The sequence below is a fragment of the Podarcis gaigeae genome (assembly GCF_964106915.1).
Source record: "Podarcis gaigeae genome assembly, chromosome: 13".
NCBI classification, from domain to species: Eukaryota; Metazoa; Chordata; class Lepidosauria; order Squamata; family Lacertidae; genus Podarcis; species Podarcis gaigeae.
Window position 1 is genome coordinate 656,992 of NC_139689.1, and position 21,678 is coordinate 678,669.

A 21,678-nucleotide genomic window follows, 5' to 3' on the forward strand; every position below is an offset into this window, starting at 1 on the left:
GCCCCAATTGTTGCAAAATAGGGCTTTCCCCATCCTCTCCTCCTTGTGCCCCTATGCACCCCTTGAAGTTGGCCTTAGGGTATTGGGAGGGCCCCCTCCTGAACAATGCACACAATAAAATACACAATAAAACAATTCCATTAAGATATTAAAAGGAGCATCTATTCTTAAAATATGTGGGGAAACGATCCCATGAAAACAACAGAGCAATTAATAGGCAGGAAACAAAAGCTCAATGTGAAGTAGATGATCTTTATGCTGCCTAAGCAGAGGAACTTTTTCTTTTTCTTTTAGGTTTCATTGTGCTTTGAAGATGTAGCTGTTCGTTTCACGGAAGAGGAGTGGGCGTTGCTGGATCCTGACCAGAGAGCTCTGTATAAGGAAGTCATGAGGGAGAATCGTGGGATTATAGACTCTCTTGGTAAGGCTCCCTGTTGGATCATAATTTCTGTTTTGAAATTCTCTGTGTGATGAACCTCCAATATTTTGATGTTCACGAGTGCTACCTACCACATCTGGGATTCTAACAGCCCTACAGCACACCTTGAATGGAGGGCTATCAAGTGTTTTGTCTGTGAATAGTCTTCCTCCACTTCTGCCTTTTTAAGCATGCATCAGGCTGGTCTGAACTGGCCAGGCCCTTTAAACGTAGGCTTCAGGGTGGTTAGGGAAACTGAAGTAGCTTCTGTCAGATATTTTTATTTCACAGAATCATAGAATTGTAAGTTTGCTTCTGTCCATTTTTGGTTGACCAAACAGATGACTGACATTGGAGATGGAGTGGATTCCATGATTGGGCCAAACAAAGTTTGTCCCAGAAAACAGCCAGGCTTTTCAAATCTCAGCTTCCCATAAATATGTCTGTGAATCTAACTCTCTTCCTGTATCACCACTGTGTCCAACCAGTCCATGGAAAACCACCTACAGCACAACAATCCCAATTAAAGCATCCATGACAGGTGGCCATCCTACCTCTGCTTGAAAACCACCCATGAAGGAGAGTCTACCACTTCTCACTGGAGACGTTCTACAGTCGAAAAGCTCTGTCAGAAAGTTCTTCCTAATGTTCAGTCGGAGTCTCCTTTCTTGAATTCATTGGCTTGGATTCTACTCTCTGGAGCAGGAGAAAACAAGCTTGCTTCATCTTTCATATGACAACCCCTTAGATATTTGAAGATGGCTATCATATCTTCTTTCAGTTTTCTCTTTCCAGGACGCGGGTGGCGCTGTGGGTTAAACCACAGAGCCTAGGACTTGCTGATCAGAAGGTCAGCGGTTCGAATCCCCGCAATGGGGTGAGCTCCTGTTGATCGGTCCCAGCTCCTGCCAACCTAGCAGTTCGAAAACACGTCAAAGTGCAAGTAGATAAATAGGTACTGCTCCAGCGGGAAGGTAAACGGCGTTTCCGTGCGCTGCTCTGGATCACCAGAAGTGGCTTAGTCATGCTGGCCACATGACCCGGAAGCTGTCTGCAGACAAACGCCGGCTCCCTCGGCCCATAGAGCGAGATGAGCGCCGCAACCCCAGAGTCGGTCACGACTGGACCTAACGGTCAGGGGTACCTTTAACTTTACCTATCATATCTTCTTTCAGTTTTCTCTTTTCCCAGGCTAAACATACCTAATCCCCATAACTGTTCCTCACAAGGCTTGGTTTCCAGACTGATCACCTTCTATACACGTTCCAGCTTGTCAACATCCTTCTTAAGTTGTGGTGCCAAGAACTGATGTGGTCTGACCAAGGCAAAATAGAGTGGGTCCATTCCTTCCCTTGATCTGGACACTTGATGCAGCCTAGAATAGCATTAGCATTTTTTGCTACTGCATCACACTTATGCCACGTGGTAAGCTTGTGGTCTGCTAAGAGCCCTAGCGCCTTTTCACACATACTACTTGCGAGCCAGGTGTTCCCCATCTTGTTTCTGCAGATGTTATTCCTGCCTAACCAAAGGCACAAATATACGTTGGCAGACAAAAAAGGCACTGAACCCTGTAGCAAGGCCTCACTTCTAACTCTCTTCAGTTCTCCCGCTACCACAAGTGTTGATTAGCATTGTTCTGTAATTTGGGATTCTATCTCTTCCTGAGGATCTAATCTGTTTCTATCTTTCTTGCAGGTGGTGATAATTTGGAGATTAAGAACAAAGGGGACAACGCCAAAATCCAGAAAGTGGAAATGCCACATACATATTTGGAGTTGCCTGAGAGCTCCCATTCCACTTCCCGTAAAAGAAACCCAGTGGGGAAGAAACCATATCAGTGCTTGGAATGTGCAAAGAGTTTCAGTCAGAAGGCCAAGCTCACTTCCCATCAAAGAATTCACACAGGGGAGAAACCCTATCAGTGCTTGGAATGTGGAAAGAGGTTCAGCCGGAAGGATAGTCTCACTTCCCATCAAAGAATTCATACAGGGGAAGAACCGTATCAGTGCTTGGAATGTGGAAAGAGCTTCAGTCAGAGAGCCCACCTCACCGCCCATCAAAGAATTCATACAGGGGAGAAACCCTATCAGTGTCTGGAATGTGGAAAGAGCTTCACCTGGAAGGTAAATCTCACAGCCCATCAAATAATTCATACAGGGGAGAAACCATATCAGTGCTCAGAATGTGGAAAAAGCTTCAGTGGGAGGACCAATTTTGTTGCTCATCAAAGAATTCATACAGGAGAGAAACCATATCACTGCTTGGAATGTGGAAAGAGCTTCATCTGGAAGAAAAATTTCACTTATCACCAGAGAATTCATACAGGAGAGAAACCACATCAGTGCTCTGAATGTGGAAAGAGCTTCAGTGTGGGGGCCAATCTCATAGCCCATCAAAGAATTCATACAGGAGAGAAACCATATCAGTGCTTAGAATGTGGAAAGAGGTTCAGTGCAAGGACTAATCTCATGGCCCATCAAAGAATTCATACAGGAGAGAACCCATATCAGTGCTTGGAATGTGGAAAGAAGTTCAGTCGGAAGGAAAGTCTCACTTCCCATCAAATAATTCATACAGGGAAGAATCCATATCAGTGCTTGGAATGTGGAAAGAGCTTCACTCAGAAGAAAAGTTTCACTTCCCATCAAAGAATTCATACAGGTGAGAAAGTAAATCAGTGCTTGGAATGTGGAAAGAGCTTCACTGAGAAGCAAAGTCTCACCTTACACCTAAGAATTCATATTGGTGAGAAACCATATCAATGCTTAGAATGTGGAAAGAGGTTCACTCAGAAGGGAAGTCTCACTTTACATGAAAGAATTCATACAGGGGAGAAACCATATAAATGCTTGGAATGTGGGAAGAGTTTCACTCAGAAGGGAGGTCTTACTTCCCACCAAAGAATTCATACAGGGGAGAAACCATATCAGTGCTTGGAATGTGGAGAGGGCTTCACTTACAAGGAAAGTCTTACTTCCCATCAAAGAATTCACACAGGGAAGAAACCATATCAGTGTTTGGAATGTAGAAAGAGCTTCAGTCAAATCTCCTCTCTCAATTCCCATCAAAGAATTCATACGGGGAAGAAACCATATCAGTGCTTTGAATGTGGAAAGAACTTCAATACGAGGGGCCACCTCAGTTCCCATCAAAGAATTCATACGGGGGAGAAACCTTATCAGTGCTTGGAATGTGGGAAGAGCTTCACTTGGAAGAGTAATCTCACTTCCCATCAAAGAATTCATACAAGAGAGAAACCGTATCAGTGCTTGGACTGCGGAAAGAGCTTTACCCACAAGGAAAGTCTCACCTCCCATCAAATAATTCATACAGGGACGAAACCGTATCAGTGCATCGAATGTGGAAAGAGCTTCACTCAGCAGGAAAGTCTCACCTCCCATCAAATAATTCATACAGGGAAGAAACCGTATCAGTGCATCAAATGTGGAAAAAGCTTCACTTGGAAGAAAAGTTTCACTTCCCATCAAAGAATTCACACAGGGTAGAAACCATATCTGTGCATCAAATGTGGAAAGAAATTCAGCGGTAGCTGTCATCTCGCTTCCCATCAGATGATTCATACAGGAAAGAAACCATATCAGTGCTTCAAAGTGGAAAGAAATTACCTGGAAGAAAAGTTTCACTTCCTATCAAAGAATTCATATAGAAAGTTTTGATGGAGAAAACAGGGTTTCAAATTGAATGAAAAGTTAAATACTTAGGTATTACTATGACAAAGAGATTCATCAAAGTTTTTATGTCAAGGGGAAAAACCACGAGTCAAAATGAAAATATTGCAAGATGAGAATGAAAGGGGAGGATTGGGTTTAGCTGATATGAAATTGGCCTTTGCAGCCCATTGGTTTAGTGTGGATGAAGAAGAGAGTGACATTGATAAATAAGAGACTTCTGGAATTAGAGGGTCATGATTTAAAAGCATGGATATTTGTGGTATGATAAGGTCAAAGTTAATGTGGATTTCAAAAACTATTTATTGAGACATACCATATTGAGAATTTGCAATAGATATAAACCTAAGTTATACGTGAAGATACCTTTATGGATTTCAGTGCAAGAAGTGTTAATAGAAAAGAGGCAATAGGCAAAGAGAAATGGTTAACTTATCAAGAGTTGAAAAACTCCACTCTAATGAGTCAAGGAGACTGTAAAATTAAAACAAGGGAACAACAAACAACGGAAGTTTATAGATTCTAGTGGTTTTCTTATTACAACTAACAAAGATTTAAGTTGGATAAAAAGACTTTGGGTACAGAAAAAAGACAGGTTTTGAAATATTGTTGTGTACAGACAAATATGTTATTGTGAAAACATTTGTTGTTGTTTAGTCGTTTAGTCGTGTCCGCCTCTTCGTGACCCCCTGGACCAGAGCACGCCAGGCCCTCCTGTCTTCCACTGCCTCCTGCAGTTTGGTCAAACTCATGCTGGTAGCTTCGAGAACACTGTCCCACAATCTCGTCCTCTGTCGTCCCCTTCTCCTTGTGCCCTCTATCTTTCCCAACATCAGGGTCTTTTCCAGGGAGTCTTCTCTTCTGATGAGGAGGCCAAAGTCTTGGAGCCTCAGTTTCAGGATCTGTCCTTGCAGTGAGCACTCAGGGCTGATTTCCTTCAGAATGGAGAGGTTGGATCTTCTTGCAATCCATGGTACTCTCAAGAGTCTTCTCCAGCACCATAAGCTTTTATTGAAATTTGAAATGCAAGAAGAACAAATTAAAGAATATATTTGAAATAAATAAAAAAAAGTTTGTTCTGGGTATGAGCTTTTGTGTGCATGCACACTTCTTCAGATACACTGAAACAGAAGTCACCAGACCCTTATATATAGTGGGAGGGTGGGGTGAGGTTTTTCTCAGAAGGGTAGTGGGAGATGGGTGATTGACTCAATGCGTATGGTAAACCTGTTGACGACTGCAATTAGTCCTACAGCAGAAGAATTTCAGAAATAGACCTGGAAGAGAAGTGGCTGAATTACCACTTATTACTAAACTGAAGGGACGCGGGTGGCGCTGTGGGTTAAACCATAGAGCCTAGAACTTGCCGATCAGACGGTCGGCGGTTTGAATCCCCGCGACGGGGTGAGCGCCTGTTGCTCGGTCCCTGCTCCTGCCAACCTAGCAGTTCGAAACCATGTCAAAGTGCAAGTAGATAAATAGGTACCGCTCTGGCAGGAAGGTAAATGGTGTTTCCCGTGCGCTGCTCTGGTTTGCCAGAAGCGGCTTAATCATGCTGGGCACATGATCTGGAAGCTGTATGCCAGCTCCCTTGGCCAGTAAAGCAAGATGAGCACTGCAACCCTAGAGTTGTCTACGACTGGACCTAATGGACAGGGGTCCCTTTATCCTTTACCTTTTACTAAACTGAAAACTATGGAGAGACCTGGTCTGAATAGATATATTGGATTCTTGTCTCATTACACATGCTAAAGCTGTTTTTGGTCATCTGCATACTATCCCGTGCTTTTTCCTGTAGGACTAATTGCAGGTCACCATACCCATTGAGTCAATCACCCATTTCCCAATACCTTTTTGAGAAATACCCCACCCCACCCTCCCACTATATATATAAGAGTCTGGTGACTTCTGTTTCAGTGTATCTGAAGAAGTGTGCATGTGTTACCGGAAAAATCCGAGGGCTTCCTTGGACAAAACAAAGACACCAACCAGGATAACTTGGAGCAAAACCGCAGCCTGTAGGCTTGGCCTTTATTGAACTGTTGCAACAGGGTGTTCTCCTCACTTGCAGGAGAGAGGAAAGACCCAGAAGAATAGTGTGCAAGGTCTTATAAAAACTTTTGAAATTCCCCTCCTCTAGATCAAGCCCACCCCCAGACACATCATGCATACATTACAGAAAGGAGGGGTTGAGGGAGGAGTTGTGGTGGTAACATCATGCATACATTACAGAAAGGAGGGGTTGAGGGAGGAGTTGGTGGTAACCTGAGTGTCTTGTCACCTGGCTGGTTCCTCCTTTGCCCCCCCCCCCCATGAGTCACTTCCAGGAGACAAAGGGGAGTTTGCAGTTTCCTGCCCCCAGAGGGAAGATCTGATCATTGTCCTTTGTTTCAGTCCATGCTGAATCCACTCCCATATGCAAGTTCTTTGTGATCTTGATTGTCTTCTGTCTGGGACCATCAGGGTTGGCATAACAACTGGGCAGGGCTCCTGTGGATGTGCTGAGATGGTGAAGGGATTATGGCTGACCAGAACCAAGCCACCCCCTTTTGATAGCCCTTGTCATATGGAATATGGGGGGGGGGGGGGGTTCCTGCTACACATGCAGACGAAAGCTTACACCCAGAACAAACTTAGTTGGTCTCTAAGGTGCTACTGGACAATTTTATTTATTTATTTCGACTGCGTCAGACCAACACGGCTACCTACCTGAATCTTAAAGAATACATGATTACATTTGTGGGGGAAATTGGGTTATATGCAGAGGGCACAGTGGGAACATATGTGGACCAAAGAATTACAATATACATTGTGTTATGATTCAAAAGAGAATGTGTACAAAATGATGTATCCTTGGCACTTAACTCCTTTAAGGTAATTTAAAATGTATAAAAATGTTCCAAATACTAGTTGCAGGTATAAAGAACATGAAGGTACATTTCATCATGCTTGGTGGACATGTATAAAAAGCTTTAAAATATTGGATACACTGATTCAGAGAATTTTGAAGATATTTTCAACTGAAACCAGAATTGTTCCCGTTGGAAGTTAGGGATATACAATTAGGAAAATACTATGGGACTTTATTTCACTATATGATTACAGCTGTGAGACTTTTAAATGTAAAAAGATGGGAAGACTCATTACCTACAATGGAGGAATGGTTGTTAAAATTACTGGATTTAGCTGAGATGTCAAAGTTGACATGTTTAATCAGAGAAAAGTCATTGTCAACATTTACTAAATATTGGAAACTGCAGACTTCTTGCATGAAAAAGAAAACGAACTCATGATATTTTGGTTTGAGGAATCACCCTTGTTGTAACTTGAAGCCATGAGTTTGGGTCCCAGCCTCTGGGGCAGAAGAAAACAAGTTTACATGGGACAGCCCTTGAGATATTTGAAGATGGCTATCCTATCTCCTCTCAGTCCCCTCTTTCCCAGGCTAAACATACCCTTCTCCTTCAACCGTTCCTCATCAGGCTTGGTTTCCAAGTGTGTGATCCGACAAAGGCAAAATAGAAAGAACTTACTTCCTTTAATCTGGAAATTATATTTCTGTTGATGCAGCCTAGAATAGCATCACACTGTTGACTCATATTAAACTTGTGGTCTACTAAGATCCTTTTCCCGTGTACTACTGACAAGCCAGGTACTCTTCATCTAATATTTGTGCATCTTTTATTTGGTTATTCATGTCTTATGAATGTCAGGAAACCCCTGACATGCCTTTCATTTGTCCTTTTTGAAATTCTTCTTGTAAGTTTTGACCCAGTTCTCCAATCTGTTAAGGTCAACTTGAATCCTGATTTTGTTTTCTGCGGCATTAGCTGCCCTCCCACTTTGGTATCATCTGCACATTGGATGAGCACCCCCTCAATTTCTTCATGCAAGTCATTTATAAAGACATTGAACAACAACAAGCCCATGAGATCTCACCCAGTAGCTCCTTCAGTTTTTTGAAATTGGCCGCCTTAAAGTCCAGAGTGCATGTCCAACTACACTCAACTTTCCCTTGCCTCTATATTGTGAAACCCAGAAGGAAGAAGAAGAGTTTGGATTTGATATCCCGCTGTATCACTACCCTAAGGAGTCTCAAAGCGGCTAACATTCTCCTTTCCCTTCCTCCCTCTCTGTAAGGTAAGTGGGGCTGAGAGACTTCAGAGAAGTGTGACTAGCCCAAGGTCACCCAACAGCTGCAGGTGGAGGAGTGGGGAATCAAACCCGGTTCACCAGATTACGAGTCTACCACTCTTATCCGCTACACCACACTGGTTCTCATGATCACTTCCTCCCAAGTTTCCTGGCACATCCACTTTATCAATCAGTTGGTGTGGCCCAGGTCCAAGATAGATGGCCTCCTTGTTGCTTCTTCCCCCTTCTGAGAAATGAAATGGTCAGCGAGCAACTGGGGAATTTTTGGACCGTATATTCTTAGCAGAGTTGGGAGTCCCAACAGATATTGTGGTAGTCGAAGTCACCCATGACTCTCTTCTGTTTGAATCTCTGATAGTCTGCTCTAGGAAGGCATCACCCAAGTCTTCAGTAAGGCTTGGAGATCCCTGTGTTGAACCCAAGTGAAATGTCCCAGAAGGGCCTGCAAAGCACCATCTTGGTAGTCAAGATAACCCTAAAACTATTTGGTGATTGTGAGAATGAGCTCGTATGTTTGTTTTCTTGCTTGTATATATGCTAATTGGCTTGCTTTGGTGCTGTCTTCATTCATAGGCCTTGGGGTGCTGGGCTCTCAGCCCGGAGAGGGGAAATCCTTGAGACAGCTGCCACCTGTGGCCTCACCAGCCAGGTGTGACAGGAGGTTCTGGGCAAACTGACCTATGCTGCTTGGTGCATAAAGCGTGTTAAACATTTGATTGAGAGCAGACAAGTTATGGCGACCTCTCGCTGATGTGGTGTCCGTTCTGCGTCTGTAATGGCAGTGAGATCTAGCAGGCTGATTTACTGTAAGCTTACCCTTTCTTAAAATAAAGTAGAACCGAACACTCTGGTGTTTTTGACATCCTCCTTTGGCATACCTGCACCAAACCACTCCCATGAACCCTCCTTTGGGCCAGTGGATAAGGATACACCCACAGTAAGGCCACTGTTGTTTCCCTCTCCTACAATTTTTACCCAGATACTGTCAGACTGCCTTCCATGCTCCATGTCACAGATCTCGTCACAAGTACAGTGGTACCTCTGGTTGCGAACGGGATCTGTTCCGGAGGCCCGTTCACAACATGAAAAGAACGCAACCTGCAGTGGCGTGTCTGTGCATGGACAAGTTGTGATTCACTGCTTCTGCGCATGTGCATGATGTCATTTTGTGCTTCTGCGCATGCATGAGCGGCAAAACCCAGAAGTAACCCTTTCCGGTACTTTCGGGTTGCTGTGGAACGTAACCTGAAAGAACGTAACATGAGGTGTGACTGTATGCACATCCTTTACGTATAATACTGCTACTCCTCCCTCCCCATTTCGTCTATTCCTTTTGCACAGGTTATTATCCCCCCCCCCCCCCCGCAGTTGATACATTCCAGTCATGAGTCTCATCCCACCAGGTTTCGGAAGGAAGGGGTTGTGGTCCGTGGCCTTTATAAGACTTGGCAATTTCTCTGTCACTTTGTGATTTTTTGCTCCTGGAAGACAGCACACCTCCCAGGACCTCCTGTTACCTCTGCACCCTGTGGCCTCTGTCCCCCTCAGTGGGGAGTTGCCTATCACCACCACATGGCTCTTCCTCCTCTGGGGAGTGACAGGAATCGTTCTGTATGCTGTCTCTTTCACAGCCACCTTGGTGTGTTCCGAAGTTGGCAGCTGCTGTCCTAGCTTCTCCGGCCCAGAATCGGTGTCTGAGGTGAGGGCGTGGAATCGATTTTGCAGCTTTAGTGACGGAGCATGGCTCCTGACAGTTCTACTTCGGTGTGTCAGATTTCTCCAGGGGTTTGTCTATTTGCAACCTGCGATCTTCCTCCTCCCTAGGGGCACCCCACCTGTGGTGCTGTTCCAGCACAGTCCACTCTGCTCCGTTGAGAAATGCCTCATCTTGCCAGGTAGCTCGAAATGTGGATAGGAAGGCCTCAAGTTCCTGTGCCTCCTCTTCCAGCGAAGAGGAATGTTTTGAACATTCTCGGGAGGAAGACAAACATGGCACAGGTGTTGCAGTTCCCTTGCCATCGATGTCTCTTGGTCCTAAGCACTGTTACAGCACACAGCCTCTCCCTCAAACTCCCCTGGTCATGAGCTCCTGGTCACAAGCTCCCAGAGGCTGCAGTCAGCCAAGCAGGACTGCTGCTGGCTACCAACTTCCTCCTTCAGCCTGGCTTCCTCTTGGCAGTAGCTCCTCTTCCTCAGATCATGTGCTGTAGCACAACACACAGCCACACCCGCAAACAGAGAAACAATAATAGAATTGTGGAATTGCACTCCACAGAGGAAGCCCGCCTACAGCGACTCCTCAACCGTCTTGCCCAAGCCTACAGGGAGTTTGAAGAAGACTAACATCTCTGATCAGAACATCGCCATCAGCATTGGTGACCACACGCTGCTTCCACCATAACCAGCAGCCTCTCCCATCAATGCTGAGCTGGAAAAGCGCATTGGCAAGGCAGCCACAGCAACGACTCACCTCTCCCAAAGGGTATGGGAGAATGTGATGCTAAAGTCCAACACCAAGATGAAGGTCTACCAGGCTTGCGTGTTGAGCATTTATGGAAGTGAGTTGTGGGCAACTTATACCTGCCAGGAGTGACGTCTCCGCACACCTCAATATGTGCTGCGTCAGGAGGATTTTGGGTCTCACATGGCAGGATGGAGTCTCAAAGGTGTGCTCTCCCAAGCTCACATTCCCAGCATGTTCACCGCTGAGACCGCTGGGAGGAGCGCAGATTGGATTTGATACAGTGGTGCCCCGCAAGACGAATGCCTCGCTAAACGAAAAACCCGCAAGACGAAAGGGTTTTCCGATTTTTAGCAGCTTCGCAAGACGAATTTCCCTATGGGCTTGCTTCGCAAGACGAAAGCCCATAGGGAAATTTCCGGGGACAGCGGGAAGCGCAGCGCGCCTTCTCCTCTGTTCCCGGACCTGTCCTAAGGCTTGCGGTGGGAGGTCCGGGAACAGAGGACAAGGCGCAAAGGGCTTCTCCTCTGTTCCCGGGGCTTGCGGTGGGAGGAGGGTTTTTCCTCCCCACCGCCAACATTCAGAACAGCATTCTGAATGTTGGCGGTGGGGAGGAAAGCCCTCCTCCCACCGCAAGCCTTCAGGACAGGTCCGGGAACAGAGGGGAAGGTGCGCAGCGAATTAATTTCGTCTTGCGAGGCACCACTGTATTCCGCTTTATCACTCCCCTTCAGGAGTCTCAAAGCGGCTAACAATCTCCTTTCCCTTCCTCCCCCACAACAAACACTCTGTGAGGTGAGTGGGGCCGAGAGACTTCAAAGAAGTGTGACTGGCCCAAGGTCACCCAGCAGCTGCAGGTGGAGGAGCGGGGAAGCGAACCCGGTTCACCAGATTACGAGACTACCGCTCTTAACCACTACACCACACTGGCTCTCCAATTGAAGAAACGCCCTGGTGCATCTGCAGCAGCCCAACCGAACGCCTTCCTCTGCCCCGACTGCAACAAAACATGTCTCTCCTGCATCGGTCTCTGCCGCCACAGCAGGCGCTGCAACTCTCCAAGGGTTTGACTTCACCCCCCAAATGCGCACTCTCCCATTCTCTCCCTAGACAGAATTGTAGACTTGGAAGGGGTTCCCAAGGGTCATCTAGCCCAGTCCCCTCAATGCAGGAACCTGCAGCCTCCAAGCAGCTCAGGCAGGCAACCTGCCTCCGTCCAAAAGAGCTGCTTTCATTTTTATTTCATTATAGAAAGCTTTTGCTTGGTCGGAAGGGTCCTCCTCTTCTTGGCTGCGTCCAGAACCCCCCCCGCTCTCTTGCAATGGGACGCGCCAAGCCCAGCCCAAGGCGCGCCTGCGCCGAGCGCCGGCCCCGCCCCCGGCCTCTTCCACTGCTCCGTTCAGCGGGAGGGGGAGACGGCAGCAAACCCCTCCTCCTCTGGCGCGATTGGTGGCGCCCGGCAGCTGACCCGCCAAGGGCGTCGGGAGGGCGGGCTCAGTCTGCTGCGTCGGCTCGGCCAGGCAGCAGCTCGAAGCAGGGGTCCCTGCTTGCTCTCCCTCCCTCCGTCCCTCCCTCCGCCGGGCTTTTCACGGACGCCATGGTCTCCCTCCTCTGCTGCGGGCCGAAGATGGCCGCTTGCGGGATCGTGCTCAGCGCCTGGGGCGTCATCATGCTGGTGAGGAGGGAAGCGTGTGTGTGCGAACGCCCAGATGCGTGTCGGGGCGGCGGGGGCTGACAGCCCTTGGTGCTTCTTCTCTTCCCCTCCATTAACCCATCCGAGTTTGGCCCCCGCCCCTTGATCCGGGGCTGCTGCACCCAGAGCGGCTGATTCAGACGTGCAACAGGAGCAGCAACCGGAACTGCAAGGAGCCCTTTTTTTGCGGGGAGGGTGCAATGAAGGGAAGATGAATTTGGGGGGCATGGGGGGAAATATTTGGGAGCAAGGGCAGAATGGGGGGGAGGTGATGGGGAGAGGTGCCCTCTCCCACGAATTTAGTAATTAAGCTTATTTTCGGGCGGGGGTGTCTCCCTTGGCCACTGGCAGCCTTTCCCCTCCACTTCCTCCTCCAGCTTCCCCATTAGAGGCTTGGAAAGGGTGACTGTGGCTCAGGCGGGTGTCAGTCACTGGGCGAGGGGGGGCCACCAGGTGGGTCTGGGGGGCTCCCTGGTCCTGAATGGGGCAACTGTGCCCCTGCCTGGGAGTCATTTTGGACTCACAGCTGTCCATGGAGGCGCAGGTCAATTCTGTGTCCGGGGCTGCTGTTTACCAGCTCCATCTGGGACGCAGGATGAGACCCTCCCTGCCCCCTGACTGTCTGGCCAGAGTGGTGCATGCTCTAGTTATCTCTTGCTTGGGCTACTGCAATGCGCTCTTCGTGGGGCTACCTTTGATGGTGACCCAGAAACTACAACTAATCCAGAATGTGACTGGGAATGGCCGCCAAGACCACATAAGACCGGTCTTGAAAGACCTGCATTAGCTCCCAGTCCATTTCCAAGCACAATTCGAAGTGTTGGGGCTGACCTTGAAAGCCCTAAACGGCCTCAAAGGCCCAGTAGACCTGAAGGAGCGTCTCCACCCCATCGTTCTGCCTGGACACAGGTCCAGAGCCAAGGGCCTTCTGGCGGTTCCCTCATTGTGAGAAGCAAAGCAGGGAACCAGGCAGTGGGCCTTCTTGGTGGTGGCGCCCACCCTGTGGAACGCCCTACCAACAGATGTCAAGGAAATAAAGAACTACCTGCCTTTTAGGAGACATCTGAAAGCAGCCCTGTTTAGGGAAGTTTTTAATGTTTGATGATTTACCGTGTTTTTAATATTCTGTTGGGAGCTGCCCAGAGTGGCTGGGGAAACCCTGCCAGATGAGTGGGGCATCAATCAATGAATACATGTAATAAGAATTACTAGTACTACAACTACTATAGGGGGTGGCCATCATGGCTCCCCCTGCCCCCCACTCTCCGGAGAGACTACCCCTCTTTCTCCTCTGCTCCTTTAGGTGCTGCTGGGCATCTTCTTCAACGTCCACTCAGCGGTCCTCATCGAGGACGTCCCCACCACCGAAGAAGACTTCACGTGAGTGGGGCAGGGTGGGGTCCTTCTTTTCCTGTGGGGTGGTGGGCAGTGGCAGCAGCAGCCTTGGGGCTGGCGAGGGGGGAGGATCAGCCTGGAAGGAGAACTGATGGGTGCCAAACACACACAACCCCCCCCCCCCACTGCCTTGGGTTAGCTGCTGCTCCTGGCGGGAAAGGGGGTCGTGAAGTGGGATTCTGGAGGAACTGTGGGGCAGTGTGGGAGCTGGGAACCTGACCACCCTCTTTCTCTCTCTCTCTCTCTCCTCCCCCCCAGAGGTGGTCCAGACAAGATTTACGCCCTGTATGAGCAAGTCAGCTACAACTGCTTCATCGCAGCCGGCCTCTACGTCCTCCTGGGGGGCTTCTCCTTCTGCCAAGTGCGCCTCAACAAACGGAAGGAGTACATGGTCCGCTAATGGCGCCCACGCCCAGCCCCAGGCTCTCGCCTCCTGCCGGTGGGGCCGACCCTCTCCTTCTGATTCTGATATTTATTCCCTCTTTGGACATTGGGGCTCTGCTTTGGGGTTCCTCAGCCGTCGTTCTCCACGCAACGGATCCTCTGGCCGCCCCAGGTCCAGGGTCTGGCGGCTGGGAAAGGGGGCTGGTGGGTGGGGAGAGAGGGCGGAATATTTCCTTTTAAATCATATATACATATATATATCCGTTTGTGTTTGTGCGGGTAAAGTGCAGTTTCCCAACTTGGTCCAGAGCACAGTTTACAAAAGGAACATATCCAGGGCTGCTCTTGGCTGCTGCACCTTCTCTCCCCCCGCCCCCCCCCCGTGCATCACCTGACCCACTTCTGCCTGCCAACGCCCTCCCTGCGACGGCCTCTCCTCGCCATCAAAGACCAGCAAGAGCTGGTTTTTGCTGGCAGGATCTCTGTGCCAGGGTTGTTGTGTAAATAGCACAAGGTGTGCCCCCCCCCGCAGTATGTGTACAGTGAAAACAGCCCCCACCTCTTCTTTTCCAAGTCTCTGTTGTCTCTTTAACCGTGCTTGAAAGAGCCAGTCCATTCCAGTCCCAGTCCTTTTTGTGTCTTGATCCTAGAACTTGGGTGTTTCTTCCCCAGTGTTCGTTGTGCAGACGTTGACTCTCTTCTTGTTGTAGGACCAAGGGGTGGCCAGGCAACTTGCCCTAGTCTCTGCCCCTGTTGCCAACAGCCCCCCCCCCCAAGCTGGCACATGGGGCTGCAAGCTCAGTTGGCCCTTCACGCTTGACTTGCAGACTTGGCCTGGAAGTGGCTGCTCAGAGCTGCGGATTTGAGAGTGGAATGCTTGTATGCTGTACAATGGGGTGTCCCCTCAGCAACCTTTTGGGCCCTCGATCAGGATGTGGTGTTGGGAAAGAGGGGCTCTGAGTTGGGGGTGCAGTGGGGGGGTCTGGTTGTGCACCCAGGGGACTAACGCGTTGAAAGTTGTCCTCCTCTCCATTTGGTCACCTGTGCAATAAACAGTGTTTGATCTGTGTGGGCTGTTTTGTTGTTCTGTTCCTCTTCCTCGGTGCCACCCCCCAATTTTGGGGAAGGGGGGGCATTGGCCAAGACTGCTAGTCCTGCCATTCTCTGTACTTGGCTTTCAGGGAGAGAGGGAAGCCTGTGATTCTATAAAAACACCAGAAGGTCCTGACTGCTGGGTCAGGCCAGCGGGGACCTATTGACCTCACAGTGGCCAAATACCCCAAAGGTCTTAGGAATCGGGATAGACTGCCTCTGGACCTGGAGGTTCCATAAGGACACCAGAAGATCCTGGCTCTCGGATAAGGCCGAAGGGGCCCCGTCTGGTCCAGCATCTTGTCCTCACAGTGGACAGCCGGGTGCCCCAGAGGGAATAAGCCCATCTGAGTGCAGCAGCAACTCACCCCACACCTTCCCCGGGAACTTGTGCTCAGAGGCATACACTGCCCAGACAGTGGAGGCAGGACATGGCTATCATATGCTGTTCGCCATGTATTGCCGCCTTCTCCCTCGGTTTGTTTGAAGCTGCCGGTAGAGGTAGAAGCAAGTTTGTGCTTTGTTGCGAATCTAACGAAACGCTGGGGCAGGAACGGCTCACAGGAGGCTCCAGTTAATAGGAGGAATCTGTCAAAAATACAATAACCCATCCATCCCAGTTTAAACCATTCACGTGGGGCCCTCTCTAGGTCCAAGCAAGACAGGAGGATGCCAAGACTCAAATGCAGAAAGGGCAGGGAGCTCTTTGGACCCAGCTGAGTCATGGGGGGGAGGGGAGTTTGTGCCCACCACACACCTCACAGTCTCCAATCTCCAGTGTTGCTGCCCACCTGTAAAGGTTGCTGGCATCCTTCTGTCGTGGGAGGCGATGGAGGAGTGTGCCTCTGGGGCGGTGCAGTGAAGGCACAGTTCTGCAGCCTGTAGCTTCCCTTCCTATCACAATATGGGATCGCTCCGGCAGTAGAGCATGAGACTCATTTGTATATCGACATAATTTTTTATTGAAACTTCAACGTACGATGGAATAAAAACCAATCTAATATAAACACAACATAGAGGGAGAAAAAGAAAAAAAGAGAGAAAGAAGAAACTGCAGAGAAGACGCCTTCATTGCAAGACCCTCGGGGCTCCCCCCCCCCCCCCACGCTGCGCCTCTCGCTCCCGCCGGGGCTGGACCTCGCAGCTAGACTGCCTCTGGGCCTGGAGGCTCGGCGGAGCCCAGGCGACGCCATCCCCGGCTGAAGGCATGTCTTGGGGCAGGGAGTTCCGCAGGCGGCGGGGGAGAACGGGAGTCACAAGGGCTTTTCTTCAGGTTTCCTTCCTTTCTCGGGGCGGGTGTCACGTGCCCCAATGAAGCGGCGCCCATAGAGCCTCGGGTCCTCCTCGGGCTAGAGGGGCCCATTTTTCCCGCCAGGACGATGCCGAAGTCCCGCCCCTTCCTCCGAGGCCTTGCTCCCCATTGGCAGCGCCAGGAGGGGGGGGGGAGGAGCGTCCGCGGCATAGAGGAGCGCGAGGGCTAGAAGGGCGGAGAGGAAGCGCGGTCGCCATGGAGACGGGCGAGGGCGGGACCATAGAGTGTCGGCGAGGGGAGGCAGCAGAGCGGCCGGGTCTCCTTCCCGGAGCGGCGGCGGCGGCGGCGGGGTCGCCATGACGTCCGCCTCCACCAAGGTACCCGGGGAGGCGGAGGGGCGGGCAGCGCCGCCGCCAGGGATTCTGGGAGGAGGGGAGGGGGCCTCTGAGCATGGGCAGAGCTCGCTCCCTCCGGGGCTGGGTCGCCCTTCTTCGGCTTGGGGCCTCTTCCGCCGCCCCCTGCGTCCCGCCCGAGACCCCGAGGGAGAGCGGGGGGGGGAGGCGACGGGGGGCCACTGCGGCGGGTTGGGCTGGATGACCCCTGGGGATCCCACGCCGCTCAGCGCGGTTGGGGAGCTTCAGCTGGGGCACAGTTCAGGTGGCAAGAGGGTCTGAGCCCGGGACCCCACCCTGGCCCTTCTGCCCGGGCTCCCCATTCAAAGTGCTGGTTTTGAGCTAGAAAGCCTGAGGCAGGTCGGGACCCTCCAGGGCCACCTCTCTCCCTGCCCGGACCCTGAGATCCTCCTCCTGGCCTGAGGCCCTTCTTCACGTTCCTCCCCCCTTGGCATCGCCAGAGCGGGGCCTTTTCTGCAGTGGCTCCCCCTCGGAGGAAGACTCGCCTGCCGCCTGCTTTCAGCACCAGGCAGAAAGCATTCCTCTTCTTGCAGGCCTTTGGCCTCCTAAAGGTCTTTGGGCTTATCTGCAGGTTTTCTAGAAAAAAGAGGCACCAGAGCTCACCGCAAGCTTCTCCCTTCTTCTCTTAGCATGACAATGGCGCCGCCTGAGAGGGGCCTGAGCTGAGATCCAGCCGGGAAAAAGCCCTTGGTTATTGCTTTGTTTTCCCTTAAGCTATTTATTTTGTGTTTTGATGTTGTAAACCGCGCTGCGATCTACAGGCAAAGAGCAGTATACAAATTCAATAAATGAACGAACGGATAAATAAATAACATACTCTGTGCATGCTCAGAGGCACCCAAAGAAGCACTCCTCCTGGCAGGTGTGTGTGTGTTTTGCATGCCTCCCCCCCCTTATTTCCACAAGCAAAAATACCTTTGGTGGAGGGCAAGAGGGCTCTCAGCCAGGGGGCTTTGCAGCTGCCCCCCCCCCGCGCACCCTTTCTCCCCCCTGCCTTCTTCAACAAACTTCTCTCCCCTCCACAGGTGGGCGAGATCTTCTCTGCCGCTGGCGCCGCTTTCACCAAACTGGGCGAGCTGACCATGCAGCTGCACCCCGTGGCCGACTCCTCGCCAGCCGGGTGAGCCCCACAGGAGGGAGGGAGGGAGGCCCCCCCCAACTATGCTTCTGTGATCTCAGTCAGGGGGCTGCCCATCTCTTCCAAGGGTTGGGGGCAATATGGGATGCATGCTCCACAGGCTGAACCCAGAGCTGTCCCTGGGCTCCCTTGCACCTTGGCAAGGAAATGCGCCCTCACCATGGACCGGAAACTCAAAAAGGCTGCATTTTGTCAACTTTTGTGCTCTGCTGGTGAACTACGGTCCTCATGGGGGGCAAATGAGCTGCTGGGTTCCTAGCCACTCTAAGCCACAGCGGAGAGCAGTGGTTTTTAATAACAATTAATAATCATAATAAATTTTATTTATACCCCGCCCTCCCGGGCCAGAGCCGGGCTCAGGGCAGTTAACACCAGTAAAATGACAGTAAAAAAGCAATTTAAAATACAGGTAAAATGCAATTTAAGATGCAGCCTCATTTTAAAAGTAGCCCATAGATCAAAACCATAAGGGGAGGGAAACATAAGGGTCAGAGTGAGTCCAAACCAAAAGCCAGGCGGAACAGCTCTGTCTTGCAGGCCCTGCGGAAAGATGTCAAGTCCCGCAGGGCCCTAGTCTCTTGGGACAGAACATTCCACCAAGTCGGGGCCAGTACTGAAAAGGCCCTTGCCCTAGTTTTTGCACCAACCCCTAAGTGTGCCCCCCCAGCACTAAAATCTTCACATAGCCTGGGACGACCTTTTCCCATGCGTCCAACTGACGTGCCTCCGCACGGGCCTGTGATTCTATCTATACTATATGTATAAGTTGCAAGTCGCCATATAGATCTAGGTGTGTGTAGTATAGAACAGTGTTAAATATATGTTATATATTCTATTAAGAACATGCAGATAACTGCATGGCCCAGCACCAGTTCTGAGGTCCAAGTGCCATGGGAACAAGGTTGGGCCCCACTGCGGACCCCACCCAGCACCCACGCCCTCCCACCCATAGGCTCTCCCTGTGCAGGGGGGTCAAGAGGTTGCATGCCCTTTTTTGCATTTTGGGGGTGGGAATGTTGCTGGAAGGGCATCCCTGGCAGCAGAAGGGGCGGGAGGAGGAGGAGGAGGAGCAGGTAGCAGCGGTGCAAGAATCCTGACCCCCCACTCCCCACTGTCCCCCCCAGGGCCAAATGGACCGATGCAGAGATCTCCCTGCTCCGGGCCTCTGTCCAGCGCTTTGGAGACGACCTAAACCGCATCAGTGCTCTCATCAAAGACCGGACTGTGTAAGGGCTGTTGGGGGGCAGCTGGGGGGCGGGTGGGGGGTCCTTGCACAGCCCTAGAGAGGCCGTTCCACAGGGCAGCGTAGGAAACAGGTGCTGGACGTAATCAAGCTTGTTTATTTCCGTTTTGCGTCCTGCTCCTGCTCTCCTCACAGCAGCCAGGCTTTTGCACTGGGGTGACCGGCTCTCTAACCACTGCACGGCGCTCCTGTTGAGGGAATCTGACCTCTCCTCTCCCCCCGACCCCCAGGGCCCAGCTGAAAGGGGCGGCCAAGCGGAAGGTCTACGAGGACAGCGGGCTGCCCCTCCCCTCGGAGTCCCCCAAGAAGGGGGCCCGCAAGGGGCAGCCACAAGGCGCCCCCTCCACCCAGGGGGCAGGGGGCCACCCCGACCCTTCGGCTCCCCCTGCGAAGAAGCAGAAGGCGTCTGGTGAGTGGGACCGGGGGGGGGGGGCTTTCTCTCTCTCTCTGTTTTGGGGGTCTCTCTGTCCTAGGAGCAGGGGTCTGCGTGCTCACCCCCATTAAACCAGGGTCTCTCCCCCTTCCGACAGACGTGACCCTCAGTGCTTTGAACGACTCTGACGCCCACAGCGACCTGGTGGACATTGAAGGCTTGGGAGACGCCCCCCCTGCCAAGAAGCTGAACTTCGACCAGGGTAAAGACTCGGGGGTACCGAGTGGGTGCTGGGGGGCCCCTCCCTCCCTCTCTTTCTCCCCCCCCCCATGGGGAATTGGCTCCTCACACCTACTTTGTGGGGTTTGGTTGGTGGGCTGGGTGAGAGGTGCCGGGTGCGAAATGTCCCCGGGTTAGGGGGCTGGGCTCCCCCCGCTGGGTGGGGCAGGGGCCTTATGGGTGGACTGGACTGTGGGCCCCCCGTTCCCCCTCCCTCCAGCTCCCTGGTCCTTTCTCTCTCTCTTTCTAGACAGCCTGAATCTGGACTCTGGACTCCTCATGACCCCTGGCACAGACCTGCCCCTCCTCTCCCGCTGACGGACCGCTTGCCCCTGCCCTCCTGTGGGGGGCTCCCCCACCGATCTTGTGGCCCCCCATGCAAGCACTGCCACTCCAGGCCAAGGACTGGTCCTCCTCATCTGGTCCTCCTGCCTCCGGGAAGGGGAGTTCATCTATCTCAACTCCTCACCCTCCTCCTGGATCTTTGCCCCCCCCCCCCCAGTGGGGAGAGGAGAGGTTGAGGAGTTGGGGGGCTGCCCCCTCCTTCCCCACCTGGGTGTTCTCACGCTCCACTCCTCACCTGTCCTGCAATGATGGATGCAGCTGCCCTCAGTCCCTGCTCACCCAGGGCGGCCCCCTTGACTCCCTCGCTGCGCCCCATGGGGCAGGACTCCTTCAAATGGGGGGGCCTCCTTAGCTTCACCCCCCCCAGTGTGGTTTTGTCCTTTTGTATGATGATGATGGTAGCAATAAAAGCCTCCTCCCTCCCTCCTGGATCTCCTGTCTCTTTGAGCATCCCATCTTGCGCCCGAGGCCTCTGGAGACAGCAGCACCAGGGATTGGGGGGGGGCACTGGTGACACACAGACCCCCCAGCAATTTGGGACCCAGGGGCTGAGGGGGGGCGGCCTGGCAGGTCTGGAGGGAGAGTCCTTTGGTGGGAGAATTTCATTGTTCTGTATGGGACAATGACAATAAAGATATCGTATTGTATTGAGAAAGTGAGCAGAGCAGGACATCTCTGTCCCCCCCCCCCTCGCCATTTCCTCTCCCCAGCCTCTTTTTTACGTGCCCCCCATCTCCCCGCCCCCCATTTCCTGCCCCCCCCCGGCGTGCGTGCCAGGCCCACGGGAGCAGCGCGAGCAATACTGGCTGGACAATGCAGTGCCAATATTTCTGTGCTGCTACGGCGGGAGGAGCCTCAGTGTGGAGGGGGGGCGCGGTCCGCTGGGGGTGTGTCCAGAGGGGGCATCTGCTTTCCATCATGTGGGGAGGGTGGGGAGAGGCCCCCCCCCCGCTCTCTTCCCCCCTCGAAGTCCTGCCTGCCCTCGCGTCAACACCACAAGACGGTTTGTGGATTCCCAGACCACCAAACAAACCATGTTGTGCTGCTTGGGCGGAAGCAGGATCCAGTCCAGAACTGTTGGGGGGGGTCAGTGCTGGTTCTGCCCCCCACCCCCCAAAACACGCTCACCTTGCAAGTTCAGAGCTGCCGACCTCAGCACCTTTGGTTTCTCTTGTGCCATTTCCCACTCCTGGGGGGTGGAGAGAAGAAGGGGGCCTGTATACTTTTTTTGAGGGAGTGTGTGTCAGGAAGGAGCTTGCTAAACTGGGATAAAATCACTGGCAGGGGGACCCTCTTATCATCATCATCATCATAAAATTTTATTATTTATACCCCTCCCCTCTGG

General features: G+C 51.8%; 3 protein-coding genes across 6 annotated transcripts in view; all 3 read left to right on the top strand.

The window, feature by feature from the left end:
* LOC310828788 (uncharacterized protein) overlaps window positions 1-4,341 on the top strand; it is a 52,251-nt gene extending 47,910 nt beyond the window's left edge. Inside the window, exons 5-7 of one of the 2 annotated variants that reach the window (XM_083706633.1) lie at window positions 295-421; window positions 2,117-3,848; window positions 4,012-4,341. In XM_083706633.1, the coding sequence (XP_083562759.1) occupies window positions 295-421; window positions 2,117-3,848; window positions 4,012-4,123 (1,971 nt within the window). In that variant the 3' untranslated portion in view covers window positions 4,124-4,341. Of the gene's footprint in view, window positions 1-294; window positions 422-2,116 lie in introns of both variants that reach the window. The other variant, XM_083706634.1, reaches the window with a different exon arrangement.
* A 7,880-nt stretch (window positions 4,342-12,221) lies between these two features.
* Window positions 12,222-15,267, top strand: RNASEK (ribonuclease K). The gene is made up of 3 exons (XM_083710367.1): window positions 12,222-12,401; window positions 13,723-13,799; window positions 14,073-15,267. The coding sequence occupies exons 1-3, from the start codon at window positions 12,324-12,326 to the stop codon at window positions 14,212-14,214; spliced, it is 297 nt and encodes a 98-aa protein (XP_083566493.1). The 5' UTR covers window positions 12,222-12,323; the 3' UTR covers window positions 14,215-15,267.
* Window positions 15,268-16,788: 1,521 nt separating this feature from the next.
* Window positions 16,789-20,757, top strand: BACC1 (BPTF associated chromatin complex component 1). Of its 3 annotated transcripts, none has more exons than XM_083710381.1 (6): window positions 16,789-16,919; window positions 17,981-18,075; window positions 19,218-19,319; window positions 19,567-19,745; window positions 19,867-19,971; window positions 20,239-20,757. In XM_083710381.1, exons 1-6 carry the CDS (start codon window positions 16,899-16,901, stop codon window positions 20,304-20,306), a joined length of 570 nt encoding a protein of 189 aa, XP_083566507.1. In that variant the 5' UTR covers window positions 16,789-16,898; the 3' UTR covers window positions 20,307-20,757. The 3 variants fall into 3 exon arrangements, with proteins under 3 accessions (XP_083566507.1, XP_083566505.1, XP_083566506.1); XM_083710379.1 differs by having other exon boundaries at window positions 16,805-16,919; window positions 20,243-20,757; XM_083710380.1 differs by lacking the exon at window positions 19,218-19,319 and having other exon boundaries at window positions 16,805-16,919.
* Window positions 20,758-21,678: the final 921 nt, after the last annotated feature.

Excerpts from the sequence above, each read along its gene's own strand:
- RNASEK (XM_083710367.1), top strand. The coding sequence starts at position 12,324 with ATGGTCTCCCTCCTCTGCTGCGGGCCGAAGATGGCCGCTTGCGGGATC. Across the intron at positions 12,402-13,722 it reads CCTGGGGCGTCATCATGCTG|GTGCTGCTGGGCATCTTCTT; the intron begins GTGAGGAGGGAA and ends CTGCTCCTTTAG. Across the intron at positions 13,800-14,072 it reads ACCACCGAAGAAGACTTCAC|AGGTGGTCCAGACAAGATTT; the intron begins GTGAGTGGGGCA and ends CCTCCCCCCCAG.
- BACC1 (XM_083710381.1), top strand. The coding sequence starts at position 16,899 with ATGACGTCCGCCTCCACCAAG. Across the intron at positions 19,746-19,866 it reads GAAGAAGCAGAAGGCGTCTG|ACGTGACCCTCAGTGCTTTG; the intron begins GTGAGTGGGACC and ends CCCTTCCGACAG. Across the intron at positions 19,972-20,238 it reads GAAGCTGAACTTCGACCAGG|ACAGCCTGAATCTGGACTCT; the intron begins GTAAAGACTCGG and ends CTCTCTTTCTAG.